Raw genomic sequence first — 25,062 nt, forward strand, 5'->3', positions numbered from 1 at the left:
AAAAAAAGCCCTCGTGACTGTTTGTGATTTTTTTTTTTAACCCAGCCTGCCCGGTTTTCCCATTGCTGTGCCTTCCTGAGCAATAACAGCATATTTCTCTTCAAGGTTTAGTGGCTGGAGAAAGTTAAGGCATTGGAAAGCTCCTGTCCTCTTCCTCCACACTGAGGGCTAGATACAGACAGGAGAGCTCTGAGGTTCCACGTGGTTGTCAAAAGGACAAGACACCCTATGGGATGGAGGGTTCCCGCCTGCCTTGGAGGGCTCAGGGCACTTCCCATCTCTCTGGATCCAGGTCACTCTGAATCCCCTCTGGTTGGTGAGACATCCCTTCAAGGCGTGTGGGGCACACTCCTGGAGGACCAGGAGACCATGACCGATGCTAGTGTCATTTGCCTCCAGCACCAGTGCAGAGAGACAGATGGAGACGCAATATCCCCCAAAATGCTGAGACAGTTCCAGGCCGTGCTGGGCCTGCGAGGGGCCTGGTGTGGGCAGAAGGAGACTTGCTGGAAGCTGTGCAACACCTTCTGCCTGAGAAAGCCCCAGGACAAATTGCTGAGGACGCGGGGACATTTTTCACTGCTCTGAACGTTCCCCTGACACATTGTGCTCAGTGGGACACCAGCCCCCTGGCAGCTGGGGCTGGTCCATGCTGCAGGGAGACGGTAGGCCCATCTGGTGGCTGGGGGTAGCACGCTGTGTTGGGAGGCTGGACATTGCCTGCCAGGGCCCTGGGGGGCTGTGAAGGCTCCTGGGACTCTCCTTGCCTCCAACTGGGCTGCAGAGGTGCCATCAAGGCAGCTGGCTCCAGCGCCCTTGCTTACGGGTGAGAGTACAAAATGAGGAGGTTTTGTGGCTGCATGGTCACCGGCTGCTCCCCACAGCCCTGCTCAGCCCCATGCACTGCTGGGGACGTTCCTGTCCCTGCAGGCAGGCCTGTGCAGTTCCCTAGTGTGCAGCGGCTGTCAGGCTTGGCCCCAATGCCACGGGCCTCCGCAAGGCTGTTCTCCCAGGGCTTCCTTCTCAGGGCTTCTCAGACCTACAGGTGCTGTGGGCTCTTGCAGCCATCACAGCTCTGTGGATGCTGACATGTCCACAGGGACACTCCTCAGCCACACAGTGCCATGGGCCAGGCCCTCACCCCGCCACCTGCTGCCGGGCTGGGGGCAGATCTGTAGAAAGCCCAGGCCTGGCCCTTGGGGAGGGTCCCTGGGGGCTCTCCCCGGCACTAAGGCAGCGTGACCCTGCCCAGGCTGCTGCACCCGGCAGAGGGGTCTTGGCCCCAGCCTCGGCTGGAAGGGTTGGAACGGTTTCAACGGATACAGGCCTGGCTGGGGGGCTGCCCTCCTCAGAGGGCTTGGGCAACTCCACGTCATCCCTCCTGAGCTTCCTCTTCTCCAGGCTGAACAGCCCCAGCTCTCACAGCCTCTCCGGGCAGGAGAGGTGCTCCTGCAGCATCTCGGTGGCTCTGCCTTGGACTCCTTCAGTCTCTCCATGTCTCTCTCATGCTGGGGGGGCCAGAACTGGGCACTGTGCTCTAGGTGCGGTTTGCCCAGTGCTGCCTAGAAGAGAAAGTTCACCTCTTTTGGCCTGCTGGCAGCAGAAAGGTTCATGAACATCCCAAATCACACTCTGAGTGTCCAGTAGCCTCAGAGAGACACGGTCTGGGTGTCCAGACGCCCTCCTTTATGTCTCCAGGAACAATATGGAGTCCTCCAATCATGCGTCCTGTCTGCCTGCCGGCTGTCTCAGGGCAGGCAGGGAGTGGCTCCATGAGTCTTCCTGCCTCCCTCCTTCTGTCAAACTGCCATACTGCACCCAGTCGCTGTTCCTGGCTGCTCACGCTCCTCGGGGGCTTCCTTGGACACGTGGGGGAGGCGGCTGCTGCCCCTTTCAACACAACACAGTTGTACCACAATGCTTTGAATAAAAATCTTTAAACCCAAACAAGCACGCGTGACAGTTTGTGAAAATTGTTTACCACGGTGTTTGTCCCGTCCTCACAGCCCTAAGGATCTTTAAATCCACCATTTTTTGGTCACCACAGGCAAGCCAGCATTTGACCTTCACATTCCCAATAAGCCCGTCCTCGTTCCTGAGAAGGAGGCTTAGCAGAGCACTTCTCCTTGTCTCCTGTATCACTTGGATGAAGAAGTTATCAGTGCATTCCAGGAGCCTCATGGATTGCTTATGCCCTGTTCTGCTGTCCCTCCTACAGCAGTTGCAAATGTTTCTTGCAAGTAATCACTTTGCTGTATCAGGAACGCAAATATAGAGTTACCATTCAGGGTTGCAGCCCTCTCATCTTTTCAAAACTTCCCTTCGACATCTGCTTCCCTCCTAACTCCACATCAAACAACTTCAGTCTGTTGACTATTCATAACCTAACACAGAGTCAGCCTCAGTGAACTAAAGGGGATGCCATAGTTCTGTGGAACCTCCATGTCGAAGGATTTACATTGCCCAGAGCAGTCTATCAGGCAGGGTTATGTGATGAAGGGATGGTAAGGGATAAGAAATAAATTGATTTCCAGAATCAGCCCCTGTCTGTAAGGGAAGTCTGAGTGAGAAAAAGCAGGTAACGCCTACCATGCTGAGCAGCAAGTACAGGAAGTGCAAAGGATGCAAAGGATTTCGGTCCTCCCAGGAACTTCAGTATGAAGCCAGCCAAGGTGTATGAGACAGCTTGTGGCATTCAAGACCCAAGAAGATGTAGAGCCTGTACCACACAGGATCACCTCTGGGGCCTCTGCTTATGGCCACAACCTGATGGCATTGGACTGTCTTCCTCCATACAACTCTCAACATAGACACCCTTCCAGTTAGCACCATGTGCTCTCTCTCTACAAAGTCATTTGTGGGTTCAGACCCACACCACAAATGCAAGTCAAGCCCACTGCGTCCTGGGAGGAAGGTCTATGTGGAGACTCCTCTCCCTTACCAATGAGCACTGCAGAAGCCTCCCTCACAGTCTCAGGCCATGAGGCAGCCACAACGAAACCACCAGATGGGTGCTATGATGCCCATGCACCATCTCTCTCCTGGAAGGATGTCAGGCACTCACTGAAGAAATGCGCTCATTTTATTTGCTTGTATTAAGCAACAGCCAGGCTCCAGGCACAGCACAAGCCCAAGAATTACAGCCCAAATGTTTAGAGGTGCCAGGTCAATCTCTGAGGGTTTCCTCTTTTCTCATGGTGACCGGCCACTATTGGAGAATCATTTTTGGGGAAGAACTTGCTGCTCTTCTGCTCATTTTCAGGCCTTGCAGTACACATTGTATTTAATCTTTGCTGCCAGCTTTGTTCTCCCTATGGAGTCTTCAAATTTTCGGTCCATTTCTTCATTCTGAGCTTTAGAGAAGAGGTCTCTCCAGCTTCCAACAATGCCTGTGTACAACAAGAAGCAACAAGGACTGAAGGTGGCTATTCCTGAGAGAGGATAACACAACAGTGATGCAGACTCACTGCACACAGAGGCAAGAAGCGTCTGTTTTATGCCCCTAAGAGGGCTAATTGCCTAGGAGAGGCAAGGTCACAAAAATAAGAAAATAAAGTCTGGAGCAAGACCACAGAGAGAATTGGCGCTGCCTGCACGCCTTCCCTCCCCAGAGGCATTTCCAAGGTGGTTTCATGCAGAGTTTACACTGAAAAGAGATGAACCTGTTTTTGTCACAAGGGAATATGCATTTGTGAATGCCTCCTTCTGAAAAGTCAAGTTATATGGGGAAATGGGGTGAGTGGTGGAGAGGAGATCAGTTAAATCCTTCTTCCTCCAAGGGGTTGGAATGGGAAGGGGCTAAAGCAAGCCCGTGTCCACAGCAGTCAGAAATCAGAGACTCCTGAGCACTGGGGAGCAACTGAGCTACAAGAGCCCGGCCCTGGCCCCAGGTCTATAAGTGATCACCACTATTGGCACACCTGTTGAGAGAAACCATGTTGAGACTATTTCTTATCTCCTGGTGAGGAAATAATAATGTGATGCCCAGGAGGCCAACACAGCATTGAGTATGATGTTCCTGAGACCCATTAGCACACCTCCTCCAAAAGAGAATTTGTATGAAGTGACACGTGCAGTCAGAAATGTCAAAAAGCCTACTTGAAATTCAACTCCAAAGACAGAAACAGCCTTTCTCCACGTCACACCAACCCACTGTTCTTCCCCTCCAGATCAACCATCAGCCTCATCGCACAACTCCTGGGCAAAGGCCACACCAGCAGCCACCCATAAAGACAAACCACCCAGCCCAAGCAGATTTAGTGCATAATTGCTGGTATACATGTAACCTACGTAATGGTAGCCTCCACCTGTACACCTCACTTGCCTAATTGACCAGCGTTGCCACAGGGAAAGAGAGCAACACGGAAGCAATGGCTGAGGACCATGGATAGCTGAGGCACTCCGGTATGCTACTCACAAACAGCCCCAAAATCTCACCAATGGCAGAAGCTTTCTGTACAGGATGCTACAGAAGACACCCCAACCATACCTGCCATTCACAACAAGGCTAGCAAGCTCATGGCTCAGTGACTCTCAGAAGACAACTTTAGAAGGCAGATTTTTCATTTGCAAAGACTTACCCTTACGGAAGAGGATGTCCCCAAATTTACCATGGGTTTCCTTGGATTTCTCCTTCATGGCTTGGAAACTGGTCTTCTTGGCAATTCTGTGAAAATCTTCCTCATCCAAGGAGAACTCAAAGAAGGCAGCAATCTTTTTCATTCCCAGTATTGGGTTCTGGCCAAAGGAACACAGCACAAAGGTGAAGTCAAAAGACTGGGCACCATGGCTAGGTTACAAAGCCAGCATCCAGTGATGTCACCAAGGAATTCTAAGGTCTCTCACAGAGGGGGAACCTATACGTGGTGGCCTCCGGTTCAAGGCCTTTTCTTCTCCCTAAAAGCAACTGAGTAAGATGAGACTCCCTCCACAAATAGACAAGCCTGCTCTCCTCCTAAGCCCCCATGGGCCAACCCAGGAGCAAAAGAGACTAGCTCAGGAAAGCGTGCTCTTCTAAAGGGACAGACAGGCTTGACCCAATAGTTTCTACTTCCCCATAGCCCCCACATATATAAGGACAGTTGCACAGTGCATCCATCAAGGAAGAACTGGCTGAGGTACCACACCTCTTTCAGTTCCTCATAGCTTATCATCATGATCTTCTCATGGTCAATGTATTGGTTCCATTCCACTAACTGGTCAAAGTAGGATCCCCAGGCCACTGCAAAGAAAAGAGGAATAGTTGTGCAGGATATCTGTGAAAACAGCCTTTACCAAACTAGAGGAGTCAGCCCATACAGCTATCTAAACATGGCACCAGAATGGTGAAGTGGGGACTAGGTAATGTCTATTGTTTTGGCTGAGGTCAATGAAGGATCCCGCAGTTCTTGTCACTAGGTTGCACTGAACCACCAGCTCTATTACGGGAATAGAAAGATTCAGGCTTTGCCACAATCTCTCCATTCTAAGTTAGAGACAAAAGTAACACTAGTTCTCTGTTACTCCGCTATTCATCCATAACATGGGCCCGTCTGCCCATGACTGCCTTGGGAAGATATGCTGGGGTAAGATTCCCAAGCCCAGAATCCTGTATATGCACTCTAGGTGGAAAGAAATCCCAGAAAACACAGGGAAAAGTACATTTCCCATTCATGAAAGCTGCAAAGTACTCATCCCAGGAGGCGAAGGATGGCAGCACTGGCATGTTGTTGTAGAAGTGGTAATAGGAGACGGCCGTGTCTTTGGGGTTCCGAAGTAGCACAAGGACCTGGAGGAGGAATATTCATGATTTGGTTGTGATATGGTGACTGAGCAAGACACCATCTTCTCAACACATCACAAGTCCACAAACACCCACCAGACAATGACATGCCAGTCTAATTCCTTTGGTTTAGTAAGAAGTCAGAGCCTTGGCAGACCACTTGCTGGCAGCTTCAAGGTGAAAAGAGATACCTTTTCAGTGATGCCCTTGGGACACAGCTGTGAACTAGCACCAATCCAAAGAAATGAGCTCAAGGGCTACAGACCAGAAGATTTACAAACAGGCTGTGGGTGCACCCATGCTTCTGTTTGAAGCAGTTCTCATCAATGATCATCTTATCTCCTGAGGCCCTGCTGGGCTTTCGACAAGTACTGGTCTTAGAGGCAAGTCCAAGCCTCTAAGCTTATCCAAACAGGGTAACTGCTTGCCATGCTCAGTTTTCTGACACAAAAATCTGGAAGCATTTTTCTGAGATCTTAGGGGCTACTAGCCCACCGAGAGAAATTAGAGTCAGCAGAGCTACTGCTGCCAGGAGAGGATGCTTATTCACAACTTCAGCACGCAGCACTCTGCCTCTTCACCCTTGGAAATGTGCCTATGCATTGAACAGCACAGGTGAAAGTGCAAAAAGACATCTCACACAGGCAGAGGAAAGCTAGCTTGAGGTGGAAATGCTTTTGCAGTGTGACTCAAAGAGAAGACTCACCTTAGCCTTTCCTTGGAGGATGGAGAAGGGCAGGAGATGAGGATGCAGATGGGTTGAAATGATTCTTCGGGAAGGCAGTTTCTTCATCCTCTTTAAGGCAGGTGGGAGAAATAGGACAGAAGTAGCTTATTCAGTGAAGTGAGCCTTTTCAGGAGTCATGGGTAACAGGAAAATGTAAGACCAGACGAGAGTTATCTTATCCCTTGGGAAATCCCAGGCACTGGCGGCATACATGTAGGCTTCTGCTAGCCTCTGCCACAGAGCATCACTTCACATGAGACAGGTCTGAGGACAGGACACCCACAAGAACAGTCTTACAGATCCAACCAACTGGCTCCAGGCCTGGAGCCCCCAGGCCTCCAACACTGGCTGGTGTTCTGAGACCCTTGCACTGGGACACCAGGGGCAATAGGACATGCTGTTTGCACTGACCCTAACACTTGTTACTACTCTGAAGTCGTCTATTGCTCCTGAGATTAAACATTGTCTTTCAACTGTTACTACCTGTAGCAAGAGTATTGCCAATATTTCGAAACCCTGCCCACCTCATATATTCCAGGATCTCCAAACTCTAGACGTGGAAACATCTGTTGCTCCTTTTCAGCATTTATTCTCTCTTTCATTTCTTCTTCTGTATATTTAGCATCTGCTGATTCCAGCTCCCTCACCATTTCTTCAAGCCAGTTGGTTCCTGAAATGATAAAGACACCAGGAGAACGTCCGTCCTGGGCTGCACATCTCCACCTTTTCCTTTCAGCCTGGCTGAGAGGAGCTTCAGTTTTCGGCCTTTTACTCGTAAGCAGTTTGGTCTCATACCCAGCCCCCAGCTAGGCTCCCATAACTGACTGAAGAAGGGTTCTTCAACCAAACCAAAAGACTGTCAAACTCTGACAGCATCTTTGCACCAGGCTCAGCTGTCTTGGCTTCTGTGACCTGCCACAGCTGGTATGTGAGGCACTGGGCTCAAAGAACCAACTCTCACTTTTCATCTAACCTCTTCTGGGACGTGTAGGTGGACCCTCACACGTCTAAACTATTTCTGCCCATGCACAGCTCTACAGGCTGCACTCAAAGTCAATGTAATAAGAATCACCAACTCCTCTTTCTGTATATGACCTGTTAATGTATCTCTCCAAAGTGATTAGAGACAAATGTGAAGGAATCCAAAATGTCCACATGAAAGGAAACAACTTAAGAGTCCTGGTAGCATTCTTTTTTCCTCCAGTTAGATGCATGGGAATTACTTGCATTCTGCAATGCAGTAGATCTGTGGAAACACTGCTATTCTGCCCTCGTTAGTAGGAAATAGTCCCTGTATTACCCTTGCAGCAAGTAGGGTAACATCATATTTTCCTGTACTAACAAGACTGTATTCGGAAAGTCAAGGGATGTGATTATTGTGCTTTATCCAACACTGGTGATTTCGCCACTTGCACACAGCATGCACTTCATGCACTGAAGCACAAGAAGTTTTGAGAATCAGAGGAGGGTCCTGCTGAAAGCCCCTGAAACCACTGCGAGCTGCAGCAAGTGAAACACATGGAAAGGCTTGGGTTGCTCAGGCTGGGGAAGAAAAAAAAAAAAGGCACGGAGGAGAAGGAGGTTGGATTAGAAGACCTCCAGAGATGCCTTACAACTTAATTTAAAGATCCTATGGAGAATGGTGTCACCATAAGCTTTTCTCAGGTATTACTGCTGCATTAAATGAAGGCACATGCTTCTGGATTGTAGCATTGCACGTTTGACTATTTATCCAGTGAACACTCACCTGTTTTAGGATAGCCTGCTAGAATCACATCGTCGCTCCTGATTTCAAGGGATTTCAGAGCTTCCAAAGTTTCTGGGCTGCTAAATGCAGTAGGGTACAAAATACCTTTGTAAGAAAACAGCATATCTTCTGGGGAAGTCTTTTCATTCTCTGAAAAGCAACTTTCCACTGCTTCAATGACTCTTTCTCTATTTCTGCTCATGCTTGTATCCCTGTGGAATTCTTTTCAAGCAGAGATACAGACTGTCTTTCCACAATGCAGAAGAACTTTATACAGTGTGTTAGGAAATCAGAAAGGGCATTCACTCAGAGATTAAGATACATGTCACTGATTAACTCCATTTGTACTCTGTTACCTCCTTTCGAAACTGCAGGACAGGAGACTCACAGTAGTGACATGGAGTCTCTCTGCCATGCCTGATACCAGCAACAATAGTCTGTTCTCTGCAAAGCATTGCTGTTGGGACAGCAATTCCAGTTAATATTGCTAGCATTCAAAATATTGCATGAAATCAGGGAGAGACCTATAAGTGTTGTAAGATCCTACTTTAAATATTTTTAACTGCTGAGCTACATAGTACAATTTGCAAACTAGATAACCAGCATAACTATGAGGGCAGTGGATCTCAGCCTACTTTGGTATTGACTTCACTAATGGATGCATACCCAAGGGTCCAACTTTGTTCCAGGTGCCAGTGCTATCTTCAGCCCATTATTGTAACATTATCACTCCAGGTAATATATTCAGCACTAAGGACTTGTACCATCTAAGCCATACTTCTCATGACTGAATACTCACATTCAAGACCTTCTACTTCACCATATCCTCCAGAAGCATTGATTTCATGTGAAACTCTAATACTTAGGTTCTGCATTAACATGAATCAAGTTCACCTGTATCACATTAGTTCTTTTTGTGTCTATACTTGGCCATAATTTAATCTTTGGGTGAAAACGTTCTTAGTGGGGGAGTTATTGGTATTCTGGCTGCTGCCTTTTCAGAAGATAAGTAGTACTAAGATGGAGAAATATGTATCTCGACAAGTTATATCATTGCAAAAAGCCGCATTGTCCACATTCATTGCCCAACATGGCTGCTTGCCTTCTCTGTCTTCCCCTCACACACATCCCTACCCTGTTGAATGCACAGGCCCACAGAGCATCTTTAATGAAGCAAAAGCACCTGAAGTGTTACTGCTATAAAACAGATAGGGTGAGATTTTAAGGGCAGACAGTAATTGAACCCCTAACCTTGGGATAACACAGGAGAGGATAAACTACATAAACAGGTCATTGGCTGGTTTTCCATCAGATAAGCAAGGGCATGTCTACAATTTATTTCAGACCAGGTGCTTTCAAATTAGTTTTAATCTAATTAGTTTAACAGAGTAGCAGCTATACAGCTTCCCTTGTGCACACTGTAGCACCCAGTCTTTGCAGAGATTGTTTCCAGAGCCTGTGAGGCTCAATAACAACCACATACGTAATCTCTCATCCAATAGTGCTGCAATGGTAATACTATTTGAAGCTCAACCGCTTCCCCTTACTAAATAAATGTGATACTTACATTTACTTCTCAAATCCCTGTGTGCTTGGAAAGTCTCAGTGCAACTCAAGGCTCTTGTGCAGTATCTGTCTGAAAACCCCAAAGCTGCCATTAAACTACTGTAAGATTCAGCCAGTGAGAATGAGGAAGGTAACTCTAAAATCTGGTGTGGGTTCAACTGAGGAAAAAATGTCACAAAAGGAAGGCAGTTCATGGCCTCCCTAAGCAGCAGCACTCTCAAGTTTAGAATGACCTGCAACCAGTGGCTTTAACAATTACTGCCTCTGTGTTATGTATGAACCTCCTATTACTGTAAACCAGAATAAGATTTGACTTCCCCCCCCCCACTTTCACCAAATTAATCCTTGCTGAGTGTGATTCTTCGTCTTTTCTTACAATTCACTCACTGGCTTTCCCCCATTAAGTACTTCAGCCTTTGGTTTGTTTGTATTTTCACACTTACCTTTACTGAACTTTATGTTTTCCAACCTTCTTCTTAATTTGTCATGATCTTTTGAATTGTTTCCCCGTTTTCCCCAATACTGTCTCATTTCTGTTCTGGTCCCCAGACTTAAATATCAAATAACTTAAATTCATATACTATACATATACTAGTTTGTCCACAAGAGTGTTAAAATAATGTTGAATACATCCAGGCCTCTCCACTAAAGGATATTGCTTTAACTGTCCTCCCAGTTTTGTACTGATCCAGTTTACGAAGTTGTACCTTGAACAAACTATTGCAATTAGTTTCATAACAGCCATGTAAACAAGTGGAAATTCCTGCAAGTGTTGCTGCCTCTAGATGCATTTTATGACTGTTGTTTGGATTTCTAGGAACTCAAATCTACTCTCAGTACTTTAATCACCTTACATAACCCATTTAAGTTGCTATCTCTACATATGAAGCTATAAATCTGTTGATCTAAGTTGCTTCTCTTTTGGTGTAATTTCAGAACCTGTCTGATGCCAGAATTACACAAATATTAACATCACAATTTTGCTTTTTACTAACCTTTATACAGATAGAAACATTGGTTTCAGTGAACCAAGTGCAAATTTATATATGAGAAAAAAAAAAATAGGGATTTTTTTTGTGTTCTACAGAGATAATTATTTGTGATCATATGTAAAACCAGTGCCTATGATTGGATCATGGCTGTTAATACCAGTCTGTAATTTGAATTCCAGATTGAAATTCTGCATTCAAAGACATTAAAATACTTAAAAATTCTGATCTCCATGCTTCTTCATTCTATTTCTTCTAGCTTTCATCGCATTTGTCCTGAAGTCACAGGAAAGATATCCTTTGTCATTATTTAAGGTTGCATCAGATCCATATTTTGCTAGTGATCTTAGTTGTGAAGATGTTGCCTAACTTGAGGAATTTTTGGAAAAAAAAAAAAATCTCCATATACTAAATAATTTCTAAATAGTCTAGAATGACTGTTTGGCTGGAAGCACAAAAGGACCATTTCCTTCCAGTGATAGCTACTGAAACAAGGCTGTCAGGTTTATTTGAATATAGTTAGTTATCATCATATTCAGCAAATAAATGTAGCCAAAGCAAGCCAAAGAACATTAAAAGAAAAATAAACAAACATATAAAAGAAAAAAATGAACAACAACAAAACAACTATTCATCACTCTCGCTGTAAAGGCTGATGCAGTGTGATTAATGTGATTATTACGATAATTCCAAGATTCTTGGATCATTCCAGCTTTCTAGTATATGTTATTCAGATGATCTGAAAATGCAGTGGAAAGCTCTTCCTATAACCACATTTAATTGCTCTTCAGGCTTTGCAGTACACGTCATACTTCAACTTCCTCCCCAGTTTAGTTCCTGCTATATGTTCTTCAAATGCTTTGTCCATTTTCTCATTCTGATCTTCATTGAAAAGACTCTTCCAGTCACTTACACCACCTTCAAAGAAGCAAAGAAATTATTGGAGAAAAAAAGAAAAAACAGCATAAGGTCCTATTTTTCTGCAGTTCTTTACTCCAGAGTCAATTATGACTGACAAAATGGAAGATCAGGAAGGACTGATTAAAAATCATCTGTCTGGAGGCAGAACTGGGCTTGTGCTCCCTTGTCAGCTTCTGATTTTATCCAGTGACACCTTTAATGTCAAATGTAGAAATAGATTCTGACAACCAGGTTAGCCCTCTCATATCTGCATCACCTACACTGCACTGCAAAAGTAGTCTTCTACTATCTTGCTTCTCTCTATTACCGATTCTTGGATCCTTGTCTTTTCTCTAACTTGTTAGCATGAACAAGGGGTTGACAGTGGCCCTTTCAGGGCACTTACACTCTCCCAAAAATTTAGGCTGAGTTTTGGCCCCTTTCTTTTAAAACGCCTGCCCTCCCCAGGTAAGCATCTGGTGGCTGAAGAAGACTCAGTGAGGAAGACTCTTGGCCCATAGAGGGAAAGTAATTCAGACACATGACTACTCCTTCCTGCCAGTCATCTGTGGGCCTCTAAAATTTGCTGTATGCTGTTGCTTCTCCCATGATGGCTGCAGTCCCTTCCTCACGAATGCTCCTTGACTAGTTCTTGACAGCATGATGTTTCTGCCTCTGGGCCTCTTGGAGCTCCCTACCTTTGCGAAAGAGAATGCTGCCCAGCGCCCCGTGGGTCTTCAGCGAGTTCTCCTTCATGGACTGGAAGCTGCTCCTCTCCACCACACCCTGAAGCTCTTCCTCAGTCAGAGAAATCCCAAAGAAAGCAGCGATATTTTTCACTCCCAGGGCCCGATTCTGAAAAGAGGAAGGCAACATACCACATGACATTCAAACAGATTACATTGCTTTTTTTTTTTCAAGATGTTTTCATGGCCCTGCATGCCTCTGTTAGCTGCATATACATGTATAGAGTATTCAGAGTTCATCAAGACTGGAATGGTGTCTAGTGTTTTTATTCTCCATTACTGTTTCAGATAAGATATGAGCTGTATTCTTATAGATTACAGAAGGCTGTGTATAATTTACAGTTGAGACAAATCTACACCATTTGGAGCTATAACAGCTCCAAAAAAATAATTACTGAGGATTTTGATTTACAATGATTTGGGCTGATGCTGCAGCTAAAGAGAAAATAAGAATCATGTTCACACGCACACAAATATATATTAAAAAGTTTTTAAACTGGAATTTCATTTTACCCTATTCCTAAAACAATAATCTTTCTCATACTGTATGTATCATGCAGTTTGAATACACTATATGAATATAATGGTTTATTGGTTAGGAACAATTGTTCTTTGAAGTATAAAATACTTGTTACCTCAAGAGGTAACCTCACCTCTTTTAGTTCTTCGTAAGTTATTGTCATAACATTTTCATCAGCAGCATACTTGTTCCATTCAGAAAGATAATTAAAGTAGGATCCCCAGGGCACTAAATAAAACAAAATAATCCTAAGATGAAGAATAAAATAATATTAGACAAGCTTCTTATGATATTAAACAATTTTTTGTCCTTGGGTTGATCCTTCCACCACAGCCATTATGTTTATGCCTGAGTTTACCCCCTTCTGGGATAAACCCCATAAATCCCTCTTTATGGGATCTATGGGGTTTTGCTCCAGACTGTTCCGATTTCTGTCATAGTCTCTGGACCAAAGCTAGTCCAGTGTGGCTCTGAAGGATCTGCCTTCACACCAGGGCCAGCAAGGGAGCAGGGGGTCTGGCTCAGAACCTCTGCAAACACCTCCACAGAAACGCTCCTCTCTAGTGTGGCTAGTTTTAAGCAAAACCTACCTTGTCTGCTTCTTTCCATTTCTGTGCAACAAAATTTCTGTGCATTTCTGTGCAACACAAAAACTGGAGAATTTATGCAGTTTTAAACTAGTGGGATTATTTTTTTTTTTTTTTTTTGGCCAGTTTGGCAAGCTGGTGTTCAGATGTCTGTGTGAGCACAGGATAATGGACAGTGGAGAGGAGGAGGGGTAAAGGGGATCCAAGAGCAAGATAAGGAGGAACTGCTTCTTCCAGCAAAAGTAACAGTTTGTGCAAATTAAAGCAGTTTGTGTAAGTGCAGTTCTGATGAATATCTGTCTTCAGTCAGTAAGACAAATACTGTTAAATTCACTGCAAATTTCTCACTTTCTTTCCTTAATCACTGCTTTGTTTGCTGTAAACTAAAAAAATGCAAGTGAATCTGATTTACAAAATGCAAGGTTTTTAGATAAAGTCAAAACATTGAATAATTAACATAAAAGAATATACTGTACTTTTCTCTGTCATGAAAGCTATGAAGAAATCATCCCAGGTCTCATAGGAAGGAAGAAGAGACATGCCATTGGAAAAATGATAAAAAGATGTAGCCACGTCTTTTGGATTGCGAATCAACAGCAATATCTACAAAATAAAAATATTTTATTTCTACAGTGAAAAATAACAAACCATAGTATGAAAAAAAAAAAAACAATACTCTTCTTTAGAACTGCAGTCTGGGGAATTTCTAGTATGTCATATGCTATTTGCAGTAGTAACAATTCTTTTCTAAATCCAGTAAGTGAAATATTTTGCTTCACTTCAGCACCTTGTGAATATGATTGCCTATAGTTATCAAAATATCTTTTCCAGATTAATCAAATTAATTATGCAGAATCTAAGTATGATTTGCCCAATACGAGTATTATTCATCATTTAGATAGAGAGGAAAAAAATCACACAAATACATATTCTCTCCAGAACTTAACACATTTGTAACAACATTGTGGAAAGCCTTCCATAGGAAGTTGTGTACAAATACATTTTTTTACTGCTGGAGGTTTTGTTTTCCCCCACACCTGCCTTGTGGATACTGAAACAAATGTGTCAGTAAGGATGAACTGAGACTTACTGAGATAAATGGTAGCTATCAGTCAAGTAAAAATGGCCAGGCTAAACACTATGTAAGTATAAGAATGATTTTGAAATTTGGCCTAAAAGCACTAAATTGGCTTTCAAAAGCATTTGTAGGAGTGTTTGCTTACAAAACATTCAAATCATCACCCACCTTGGCTTTACTTTTGAAGATAGACCTGGGAAGATTGTCAGGAAGAAGATGAGTAAATATAACTCTTCGAGAAGGTAACTTGTTCATTCGCTTTATTAAGAATTGGAAGGAGGAAAGTAGACAGTTCAATTACTACAAGTATTCTGTTCCATTGGCCTGTGATAAAACATTAATTTGCTAAATTTATCAACAGTTTTTGGCTGATCAGAAACACTTATGCTTTATGAGTGTTATCCTGGGATCTTAGCAGTCTACCCTGAGTAGCAATAATCTTCAAAAGCCCCTGAGAATGAACATTTGGAAGGAAGATTAACCATTACTAATTCTCTTTAGTGATAATGAATTTAATATGTTCTGCTAGACAAGGTATGAAACTGAAAGGTAATATCCAGAATCTAACCGGGAGCATGGGAAAGATGAATGATCCCAAGAGAGAAGGGGGGATAAAGAAGAGGTAGTAGAAAAGACAAAAGTCATTCTTTCAATATTTAACTTTTCATGAAACTCTTCATAAATACAGAAAATGCTATGCCGAATTTCTGTAGTGCTTGTATTTCTAATGAGTATGTGCTCCTCTCAGGCCCTGTAGAGTGTCCCTTTATCCCTCAGCATTTTGCAACATAAATGAGTTTCAGCCTGGCCAGATGAAGCCTACAGAGACATGGAAGAGTTCTTATCAAAGGGTGGAGTATTTCACACGCCATATATTCAGTGTTTGAAGCACCAAATTTTTAAAATTTTAATAAGTATTCTGTGCCCACCTCAAATTTCCCAGCATCTCCAACTTCAAGGTAGGGGAATTCTTCTAGGTCTTCATCATTAACACTTTCTTCATCCTGCGTTTTCTTTTCAAATGTGGCTACCAGATCACTTAAGATCTGACCCACCCAGTTTGTACCTGGGAGGGGAAAAATACAGAATTGCTTGTAAAGCCTTGAGAAAAAAGCTGAAATGTATCTGCCAGCAGCCAGGAAGTAGGTAGTACTAGCAGGTGAGTTGCCTGATCTTCTTTCTTGTGATACAATATCACAGCTGACTGTCTGGACAATCACCTCTCAGGGCCCTACCTTTGCACCTTTGAAGGTTACACTTCTCCAACTTAGATGGCTAAATACATCATAAATTAACTTGTAAATTGTAAAATAACTAATTAAGGAGAAAAAGCACTGCATGCACTAAACATGCATTAAAGTAATAATTTTTAATTGTTACAAGTGGGAATAGGGGTGGTGAACCTGTACCTCAAAACCTAGTAAATTACAAATGTTTCCTGATGTGCTGCACAGGATTATCTTGGGTGGAAGGACAGGTCACAGAACTTTAGCATAGTTGCAGTACTAGATCCAAAAATTGTGCTTTGTATGCTCATTTTCTTTACCAATATGTAGTATATAAAAAAAAGTCTAAAATGTTTCATATATATATATGATATATTTTTTTCACAATGTAAAAGAGAACCCGTAGAGATCTCTCATGTTTAGTTTACCATTTCCTGACCTGTGGACACTGGGTTCCTATGTCTTTGTCATTAGAGTTCAAGAACTGCATTTTAGTGTACAACATTTCTTCAAACAGAAAACATGCTAAAAAAATAGCAAAAACTTTATAAACCTGTCAGCTCTGGCTATCTGCTGTAAGGCACTGTGAATCCTATTGCTGAAGGAGAAAAATAGCTATATTAAAATGGATATGTAACACATCCAAGAGCCAGCGTAGAGTGCTTTCAGGGAGATGCAGCAAAGATGTAGGGTAAACTAGCAACCCCAGAAAAGAACTGCTCTCCATCTCCCAATAAAAATCCATGTGGCCACTGCCAAGTGTTGCAAAATAATTTTTGGTAGTCATGGATTTTAGATATTCTATACATTTATGAGGAAAAAAAAAATATATATATATATATATATGCAGCACTGCATGTGAAGGCACCAATGGGTTCACTCTGTGTAGAAATACAAAGCTACTGTCTTTACAAACGTAACTGCAAGAGAAGGAAATCTAGTTGCCTCCAGTTTGAGAATTACATTTTTCTTCTTTTCAATTTGTGCATATAAATTCATAACTACAAAAATTAAAGATAACAAAAGCTTTACACGCTATAGCTAAGAAAATCAGGTGTCTGTCAGTCATTTGCAAAATTCCTATATAATGTCCTCATAACTAGCTTTGTTGTGTTTTGTTTTGGTTTTTTTTAGAAAAAAAATGTTCTACCTTTTCTTTTTTCTCTAAAAATTGTAAATAGAATCTACTTATTTGATATCACACAAATTCATTTACAAAGAAAGCAAGTTATATTCACCAGATTTAGGGTATCCTGCTAAAATGACATCATCACTTCTGGCTTCAAGGGACTCCATAGCTTTAAACACTTCAGGACTGCAAACAGTAACAGGGTAGAGAATCCCCTTGTAAGAAAAAAGCAGTTCATCACGATCCATTGTGTTAGCAGCAACCATTGCCTTATCTACCACATCAATAAATTTCTTCCTGGGCTTTTCCATTCTTCTCTGCCTCACACACAGGCTCCGTCACAGTGAGAAATGCTACATGGAAAGAGAGCCACAGTGTGCCTTTTAATAGGGCTCTTACTTTTTTGGGTTTTGGGGAGGAGGAGGTGGGGGGGGGGGGGTGGACCTTGTAAGCAATAATTAACTACTCTTTTTGAAACTGGAAAAAAAAAAAAAAAAAAAAAAAAAACAACTTAACTGCAGACAAAGACCTTAAGTCACTTGAACCCTTTGATATCAACAGAATATGGACATAATTGAACAAGAAAAACAAGCAAATGGAATTGCATCCTGGGTTAAAGGGTTTATCTAACTCAAAAACATCATATGCCAAAAATATGCAAATAATCACAGCACAGAATTTATAAACAAAGTACATCAAGATAGAAGAAGGACATGATTACAGGCTAGGGTTTAACTGGCATAAGCACATTCCTTGTGGCTGTTCTGCTCTTTTCAGCATTCATTCTGCTGGGATATTTTCTTATATAACTCCTTTTTTTTTTCCCAAAAAAAAGTGTGATAAAATGCACTGGGACTGGGAGAGTGTTTAGTGCATTAGTGGCTGTCCTGTAATGGTGGCCAACTTCTCCCTCCAGCTGGTGCCCAGGAGGGCAGAAGGACCAACATGCTCTTTGATCATTGTTCTTCTCTGTTTGGATTGCAACAGAAAGGTCTGGCTCTCTGATGGTTACATGAAAATGACTACTTTTACATGTTCTTCCCTTAATGAGCTCAATCATTGCTTAACAGCTGATCAATGATCACTGACTTAGTAAAAATGTAGCCTCAGTTATAATGATTATTATTTATAACGGACTCTAATTTATGAACTTCAGACTGCACTGATCTCAGTACAAAAATTAAAGTAATGCCCAGGTTTAACATTAACATCTTTGACAAGAGGATGGATCACAAGGCAGAGAGGAAGTAGAAAATAGTTCCCCATTCTCCCCCCCAAAAAATAAAAATAAAATAAAAAATAAATTGTGCCAAGTGTCTAAATGCCATTCTTTCCCATCTCCATCTTTGAAAGCTGCCTATTGGGCAGCTCGATCAGGAGGTCCACCGATGGCACACCTGTATGCTTCTGCCAGTTGCTTGCCCTGGTGAATTCACACCCAGGCACTGAGGCACCCTGCAGCACTCACAGGATCACCTGGCCCTACAGCTCTTGCATTTTGATGCAAATATTGTTCAGTCTATGGAAATCTTTTGCTTTTACCTTCATCTCTTCCTTTCTGTAAAAATTTGTCAGTGTACATGTATACAAGACTACCTGTGAGCAGGCATCAGCTGAACCAAGTGGACACCACATGACTCCTGCTCAGTCCATTTCCTGAATCAGAGCTTGCACCAAAGCACATCCAGTTGGCACCGTCTGCATCGCTTCACTTACATTAGCTAGAAATTACTGTACCATGAAATAGAGTCTTTGCTGATTCTTAACATGTAACCAGCTATTCTAGCAAAGCACAAAAGCTGCTTGCCTTATTTTTTTTCCTTTAGTTGGGGTTTTCATAATAGAAGCACATAATTCATTCCCATACTTCAATCTTTGCAGAACAGTCCGGAGAAAATTTGAGAGTGAAAAACCATTGGATTTCTGGTGTATATTTGCCAGAGGAGGCAGTCAGGGCACTTATTCATTGGAGGCATGTATTATACTTAGAAACTGAGCACCCCCCAAAAAAAAAAAAAAAAAAAAAAAATTAATTAAAAAACAGTATTACTGAAGAAAAACCAATTAGAAGACGTAAGTCATAAGGAGGGATTTGGACGGGAATTAAATTTCTTGAGTGAGAAAAAAAAAAAAAAAAAGGATCAAGATTTCGTAACATGAGCCTTTGATACAGCCATCTGCCAGGACACTGTAGCTGGGAGAGGGGGGATAAACCTCACACGGTACGTCTTGCATAAGAAAGACTCTGATCCTGCCAAATGCTGAAACAGGAGACTGACGGAAAACATTAGTTGGTTTAAAGTTTCTAAAAAGCAGCTTTAAAAACATGGAGATTAAAAACAGATTAAAGGATTTGGTAATCTCCAGATTAATGGTGTTTGTTGTTTAAACCACCACTGTGCTTCTAAAGGTTTCTGACTTCCCATAGATATCAGACTTGGTCTTTCCTGATTGTGGAGTTTTGCAGAAAGAGTCTGGTGACCTTTGCTGTGATAGCTACAGGACTCTACCAGCTGACAGTTACCCAATGAGCTGATCTGCTTGTGCAGAGCCACTGCCTGTTAAATGAAACAACAACACAATCCCCAAACATACCCTCAAAACTTAAGGGAATGTGCTCTCAGTTGGTAGGTAAGAAGAGGTGGGTTTCCATAACTGTTCCTGTGATCTGCATTTATCTCATTCAGACTCTAGAAAAGGCTTCAGTAAATCAGCCTTCCAAAATGACCTAAAAGGGATCTTGGTCCACTTATGAAGGTACCCCCCTAAACTCCTTCTGACCATCAATATGACAAAAAAAAAAAAAAAAAAAAAAAAAAAAAAAAATCAAGAGCTCAAGAGGGGAACGTTTCCTGGGATCCTATAAATCAGTCCATGAAAATTTGGGCCCCAAGTAGAATTTTCTCTACGATGGAAACACCATTTGTGTCATTTTTTTTCATTTGAATAATCCAGTGTGTGCCAGATCTGAGGGGAGTCAAAGTCTCCAAACAGCGACTGGGGTGGTAGGATGTGTTAGGTTATGTGGTAAAAGCTTGTCTGCCTGTCCACAAAGAAGCACAGAGACAATGGCAGGCAGGGGTGGGCAGCCCAAATAATGTCCTGCTGAGCTACTCCCAGGGCCATGACAGCAGCCATCAGCTCATCACCACCACAAGCACAGAGGAGCACACAAAGGCAGTCCAAATCCAGGGCTCAAATGGTGCTGGGTGGGCTGCTGCCTGGGGACATAGGCACGTTAAGGGTTGTGAGGGAAGAAGGTTTCATCATTGGACAGGATTCATCAGGGGACCAAAGGTAGGGAAAGGGAGGGATTTAGGCAGTTTGGGGAGGAACAGTGAGGGAAAATAGAGGGATGAGTGATAAAAAAGGGACAGCTACATGTAAATTGTTGGCTGGTCAGAATGCTTGTCTGCTTTGCCCTGCACCTGACCATCACAGTATGTCCTGTCTTCTAATTAATTTCCTTTCCATCTTTTTGTCTGGGCAAGGGACTCTATTAAATGTGTACGTGTGTGTAGGGCAGTCTGAGCGCCAGCAGCAGGGGTCAGATCCTGTGTGGGAAGGCATCTGTGTCTGAGCGCCAGCATCTGGATTGAGTGCATCCGAATTAAGTGGGCTGGGACCATGAGCCAGAGCACCCATGTGCATGGGTGCCAGCAACTGGGGAGACCCAAGTGGCACCAAGTGCCAGCCCCTGAGCTGGGACCAGGGCTCAGAGCCTTTATGCATCTGGAGCAAGTGCGGGTGCATGAGCGTGGGTCTGAATGCTAGCAAAGGCCAAGACGGATGTGCCAGTTAAATCACCTCGAGGCATGTGTGCCTCTAACAGTAAGATTGCAGAGTGCTGCGTGCCTTCTGATAAGCTGATTGTTGAGACTACCACAAGAATAAACCACTTTTTACTCATTCAGTAAAACAGATAACATTTCCTGTTAAAATCAGCCATCCTTACTCAACTGCACTTCTAGATGCAAAATCTCCAGACATCCAGTCCTGTCTGAAAGTGCATATTAGTCAGTGTGCCTTGAAGGTCTGGTGAACTACCATGAAGAAAAATGCACAGCTCTACATGTCCACTCAAACGCAGTAGCAAAAGAGCAGGGTCCCCAAAGGCATTTTTACCTGGGTGTACTGGGTGTAGTATCTTATTCTAGCAACTGCATGATATTTTTGCTGCTATGTACATGTGCTATTCTGTTAATCCCCTAATAATCTTCTATGTATTAGGTGTAGAATTAGATAAAAATTAGCTTATGAAATTTGTATAAATCTCCTTATCTCAATATTTATCAGTTCTGGTGATTCGAAAGATTATAATGCCTTACAGTTTTATGGGATTCCAGAAACATTCTTCATCTCCAGATGCATGTTCGCCATACCCTCTCTTTTAAAATCCAGGAATTATGGGTCAGTGGTATGTCCATGTGAACCCTTTTGCTGAATTCTTGATCTTGTCAATAGTTTACACCTATATTCTCCCAAAACATGAACCGGCTGGATATTTTGGGTAACTGTATCACTCCTCAGGAATACAAGACACATGTGAACAGACACAAAACAGGCTATTTACCAGACTGCATGACACTATCGCTATTTACTTAAAAATACAGGAAAATACTGAAACAGAGATGAAAAAGAATTAATCCTCAGTACAGGATCCAGGTTTGTTTTCTTCAGTACTCTACAAAGCTGTTTGAGCTGGGGTGTTATCTGTAAAATTATCTAGGATCCACCTTCATCTTTTGTTTTCTTCCTGAATTGTAGTCTTCTTTGTGACAGTTACCTTTCCTCAACAGAGCAAAGCTGGTCTCACCACCAGGTTAGACAATAGTTCCTAGTCTACAAAAGTATACCCAGACCTATCTTTCCCCTACCCAAACTTTCCCATGTGTCTCTTTTAAGCTTTCGTCTCACAGCTTTTTTTCAGCCTCAGCTTTGCTGTCTCTGGAGAGTTTCCACTCTCTAATCCCTTCTCTGGAACAAGGTAGGAAATAAGCAATTTTCCACAGCTTTCATCATCTTTATTAATGCATGGGCTAGTTGCCAAAGTACAGATGCAAAGGTTAACTATTCCCTCCATCCTGTTAATACTCCACTAGGTAAGAAGAAAGAACATCTCAGGACACACAATTCTGGAGAAATCATCTTTTTACACTAATCTAAATATAAAAGGTGTATGTTAACAGAGTCCACAAACCATCACCAGAAGAGGTTTACTCTGTTTTGTCTGATCTTTCCCATTGATATTGGTGAAATTAACTTAAAATGCATAAGTAAACAATGAAAAGCAGGAGAACTCTGACTACAGCTCTGTTACCAAGTAAATGTGTAGAAGGGAGAGTCAAGTCAATGACCTGATTCACACACAAACACACACACACACACACACAAAAGTAACTCATTACATCCTTGTCTACCCATACAACTTGACATTAAAAGTAAGAGAACAAGGGGAAGAAGTGGGCAGAAGGGGATAAAGAAGAATATCAAAGACTTACAGAACATTACCTGATGTTTTGGAGGACTTTCTTATTTTGGGTAATAAGCTAAATATCCTACTTCCTGCAAACCTTTTATAAATCCCACTATGGTCTACGCCTATGAAGTAGTCAAATTTCTGGAAACTTTAGTACAGAACGAATTATGTCATACAAACAAAGTGTAATGTGGCAATACAAATGAAGCCAAATATATAATGCAGAAGTAATAGAAGTGAAATAAAGCTGATTAAAGATGTATATTGAAACAGGTTATTCAGATGCACACAAAAACAATCCTTAAAAAAAAAAAATCACAGTTTTAATTTTCAGTTTATGAATTCTAATATACAAATCAGGATATTAAAGCAAACATAAATTGCTCAGTAGAACATATGAGATTAAGTGGATATATCCCTGTGGGAGCAATTTAGGTCTTAAACATGTAGTCAAAATTGTGTATTTTGACAGAGATAAAAATTCTTTGCCTGAAGATCATATTTTAATTGTTTGTTTTGTTTTGTTTTGTTTTGTTTTTTTCATGTAACATCAAAGACATTTAGTTTTATTCAAATATTGTAGTATTAGAATTGGAAAGGCATGCAAAATGAACTGTGGAGTGTTTTTCTCTGATTTGTTCAGAACATATTTCTGCATGGAATTTGGTCCCAGTCATGACACTTTAAATTAATCCTTCAGACATCTTTGGAACTGAAAATTAATCCTTCAGAAAGTTTAAACATGAACTGCCAGTCTGTATGCTAATTCAGATGCTGAATAGCTTGCTACCAAGCCAACTTGGGCACCAGCAGTAGCTCATCCTATTTACTCCTAGTCCATGCTATACCACTTTCTTTTTCCTCTTGTTTCCCTCCAAAGGACTGAGCTGAACACACTCCATATTGTGTGTTTTGGAGAGGATGAGGGCTGTGGTGTACTGCTGGAAGAAAGGTTGAGACATGGAGGAAGATACGTCTCTGTGTCCATGCCCCCCTATCATCATAGGGTATGGAGATATAGGAGAGGGAGTTGATGAAAGGAAATAGGGAGGGAAACAATCATCTGGGTACCTCGTCCCTAGAAATACTCAGTTCACAATTATCTATGTTCATTTTAGCCAGATTAAGATTAATGGTCATTAGTGCAAGAGTAAGAGTTAAAAGCTCACACACACCATTGTGTGATAAATACTGTTCTGCTGCTTCCAGGGTAAGCTTAGCAGCATAAATATTTTTGGCAGCGTCATACCTAACAAGCCCTGAAAAAAACGAGAGATGTCTACATGCAAAGCTTCTCCAGATGTTTGTGTTGCGTTTCCTAGTGCTCTGGGTGCAGCAGTAGACCCAGGCTGGCTCCATGGTTCCTGCTGTACCAACCCTTAGCAAACAGTCTGTGTTCAGGCAGGTTGTGTTTCTGGAAGAGTAACTGAAGTTTAGCTGGGAAGTTACTTCTGAGCTTTTGTGAAAGACACCAGATGCTAATACCCTGACCACAACTCAGCAGACTTCCACAGCCAGAGCAAAGGTACATCCCTCCAACAAAAGTTATCTGTCTACCACAGACATGGCATAACAAGGTGCCTTAAATTACCAGGAGCTCTCAAGTGAAAGTCTCCAAATTTGAGAATAGAGCTTGACTTTTGTCTTCAGAATAGACGTGTGAGACAAAAAGTAACTAAAACCCAAAACGAGGCAGGAACTTCCAACCATCAGTTTTTCACACTCAGGTCAGTCAGGTAAACATCTTTTCCAACTCTGTTCCTTACAGTAGTGGGTTAATGTGTAAAGCAGCCCTCATTCATTGCAAATATTACCAACATTATCAAGAAAGCCCTTACCTGTAAGTAACTGAAGGACACCACTCAGTGATGAAACCAGCAAAACCATGGCTAAAGGTTCACCTCCTCCTTCTCCAACTGTTTTCCTCACAACCCCTTGTGCCTTCTCTCAAATCAGAACAGGATTTCACAGCAAGGCAGGTCAGGGAGGTGTGAGTAACCTGTGAAACAAAAAAAAAGGCAGCTGTAAACTGTAGTTTTACTGTATAGTGACTAAACCAATAACAACAGTGCATATAAACATGAGCTGTTTGGTTTATTACAACCATTTTTATCAGGCTAAAAAAAAAAAAAAAGAAAGAAAACAGGAGGCTCAAGCTAGCATCTTATGTGTTAACAAGGTTCAGATTTCTGCTGATAAGAAAAATAAATAAAAAAAGCACAAAGTCTGGCACAGAGTTTACCAAGCAAACATTGGCACTAGCTATGCATCAAAATTACCCAAAGCTGTGGAGAGCGAGTCTGATATACTGTCTATAAAAAGATAAGAACATTTTAAACAAATCTGCGTCTGATATGTTGAGGTTGTTTTTTGTTCTTGTTGTTGATGATTGATTGTTGCTTTTTTTTTCCTGATCAGTGCTTAATACAGATTTAATTTAATTTCCAAGGAATTCAATGAAAAAAAAAATCCATTAATTTGAATCATAGTTGGATGAGAGATTAAATATGCAGAAATCATTCTCCTAAGAAGTGGCCTGAATTGATACAGTTTCTGTGTGTCAAATACCCCTTTAGCCTTCTAGAGAGACCCAAGAGAATTTGACAA

The 25,062-nt window shown here is 42.2% G+C and overlaps 2 protein-coding genes across 8 annotated transcripts in view; both read right to left on the reverse strand.

Annotated features, from left to right (window-relative positions):
• Nucleotides 1-8,492, reverse strand: part of LOC309876925 (sulfotransferase 6B1-like) — a 53,209-nt gene extending 44,717 nt beyond the window's left edge. For 3 of the 4 annotated variants that reach the window (XM_082757813.1, XM_082757812.1, XM_082757810.1), the window contains exons 1-6: nucleotides 8,236-8,492; nucleotides 7,013-7,158; nucleotides 6,468-6,557; nucleotides 5,641-5,767; nucleotides 5,127-5,221; nucleotides 4,581-4,737 (exon numbers count right to left, since the gene is read on the reverse strand). In XM_082757813.1, the coding sequence (XP_082613939.1) occupies nucleotides 4,581-4,737; nucleotides 5,127-5,221; nucleotides 5,641-5,767; nucleotides 6,468-6,557; nucleotides 7,013-7,158; nucleotides 8,236-8,437 (817 nt within the window). In that variant the 5' untranslated portion in view covers nucleotides 8,438-8,492. Of the gene's footprint in view, nucleotides 1-3,064; nucleotides 3,390-4,580; nucleotides 4,738-5,126; nucleotides 5,222-5,640; nucleotides 5,768-6,467; nucleotides 6,558-7,012; nucleotides 7,159-8,235 lie in introns of those variants that run through there. The other variant, XM_082757811.1, reaches the window with a different exon arrangement.
• Nucleotides 8,493-11,037: 2,545 nt separating this feature from the next.
• On the reverse strand, nucleotides 11,038-24,798 carry LOC309876927 (sulfotransferase 6B1-like). 4 transcript variants are annotated; one of them, XM_082757817.1, is made up of 8 exons: nucleotides 21,305-21,343; nucleotides 17,086-17,191; nucleotides 15,551-15,687; nucleotides 14,790-14,879; nucleotides 14,020-14,146; nucleotides 13,090-13,184; nucleotides 12,389-12,545; nucleotides 11,042-11,708 (listed from the first exon to the last, which is right to left on the reverse strand). In XM_082757817.1, exons 1-8 carry the CDS (start codon nucleotides 21,326-21,328, stop codon nucleotides 11,578-11,580), a joined length of 867 nt encoding a protein of 288 aa, XP_082613943.1. In that variant the 5' UTR covers nucleotides 21,329-21,343; the 3' UTR covers nucleotides 11,042-11,577. The 4 variants fall into 4 exon arrangements, with proteins under 4 accessions (XP_082613945.1, XP_082613943.1, XP_082613942.1 ...); XM_082757816.1 differs by lacking the exon at nucleotides 21,305-21,343 and adding an exon at nucleotides 24,294-24,796 and having other exon boundaries at nucleotides 11,043-11,708; nucleotides 17,086-17,329; XM_082757818.1 differs by lacking the exon at nucleotides 21,305-21,343 and adding an exon at nucleotides 24,294-24,794 and having other exon boundaries at nucleotides 11,045-11,708.
• Between the last annotated feature and the right edge of the window lie 264 nt (nucleotides 24,799-25,062).

This window comes from Aythya marila, assembly GCF_965140915.1.
Source record: "Aythya marila genome assembly, chromosome: 3".
Lineage (NCBI taxonomy): Eukaryota > Metazoa > Chordata > Aves > Anseriformes > Anatidae > Aythya > Aythya marila.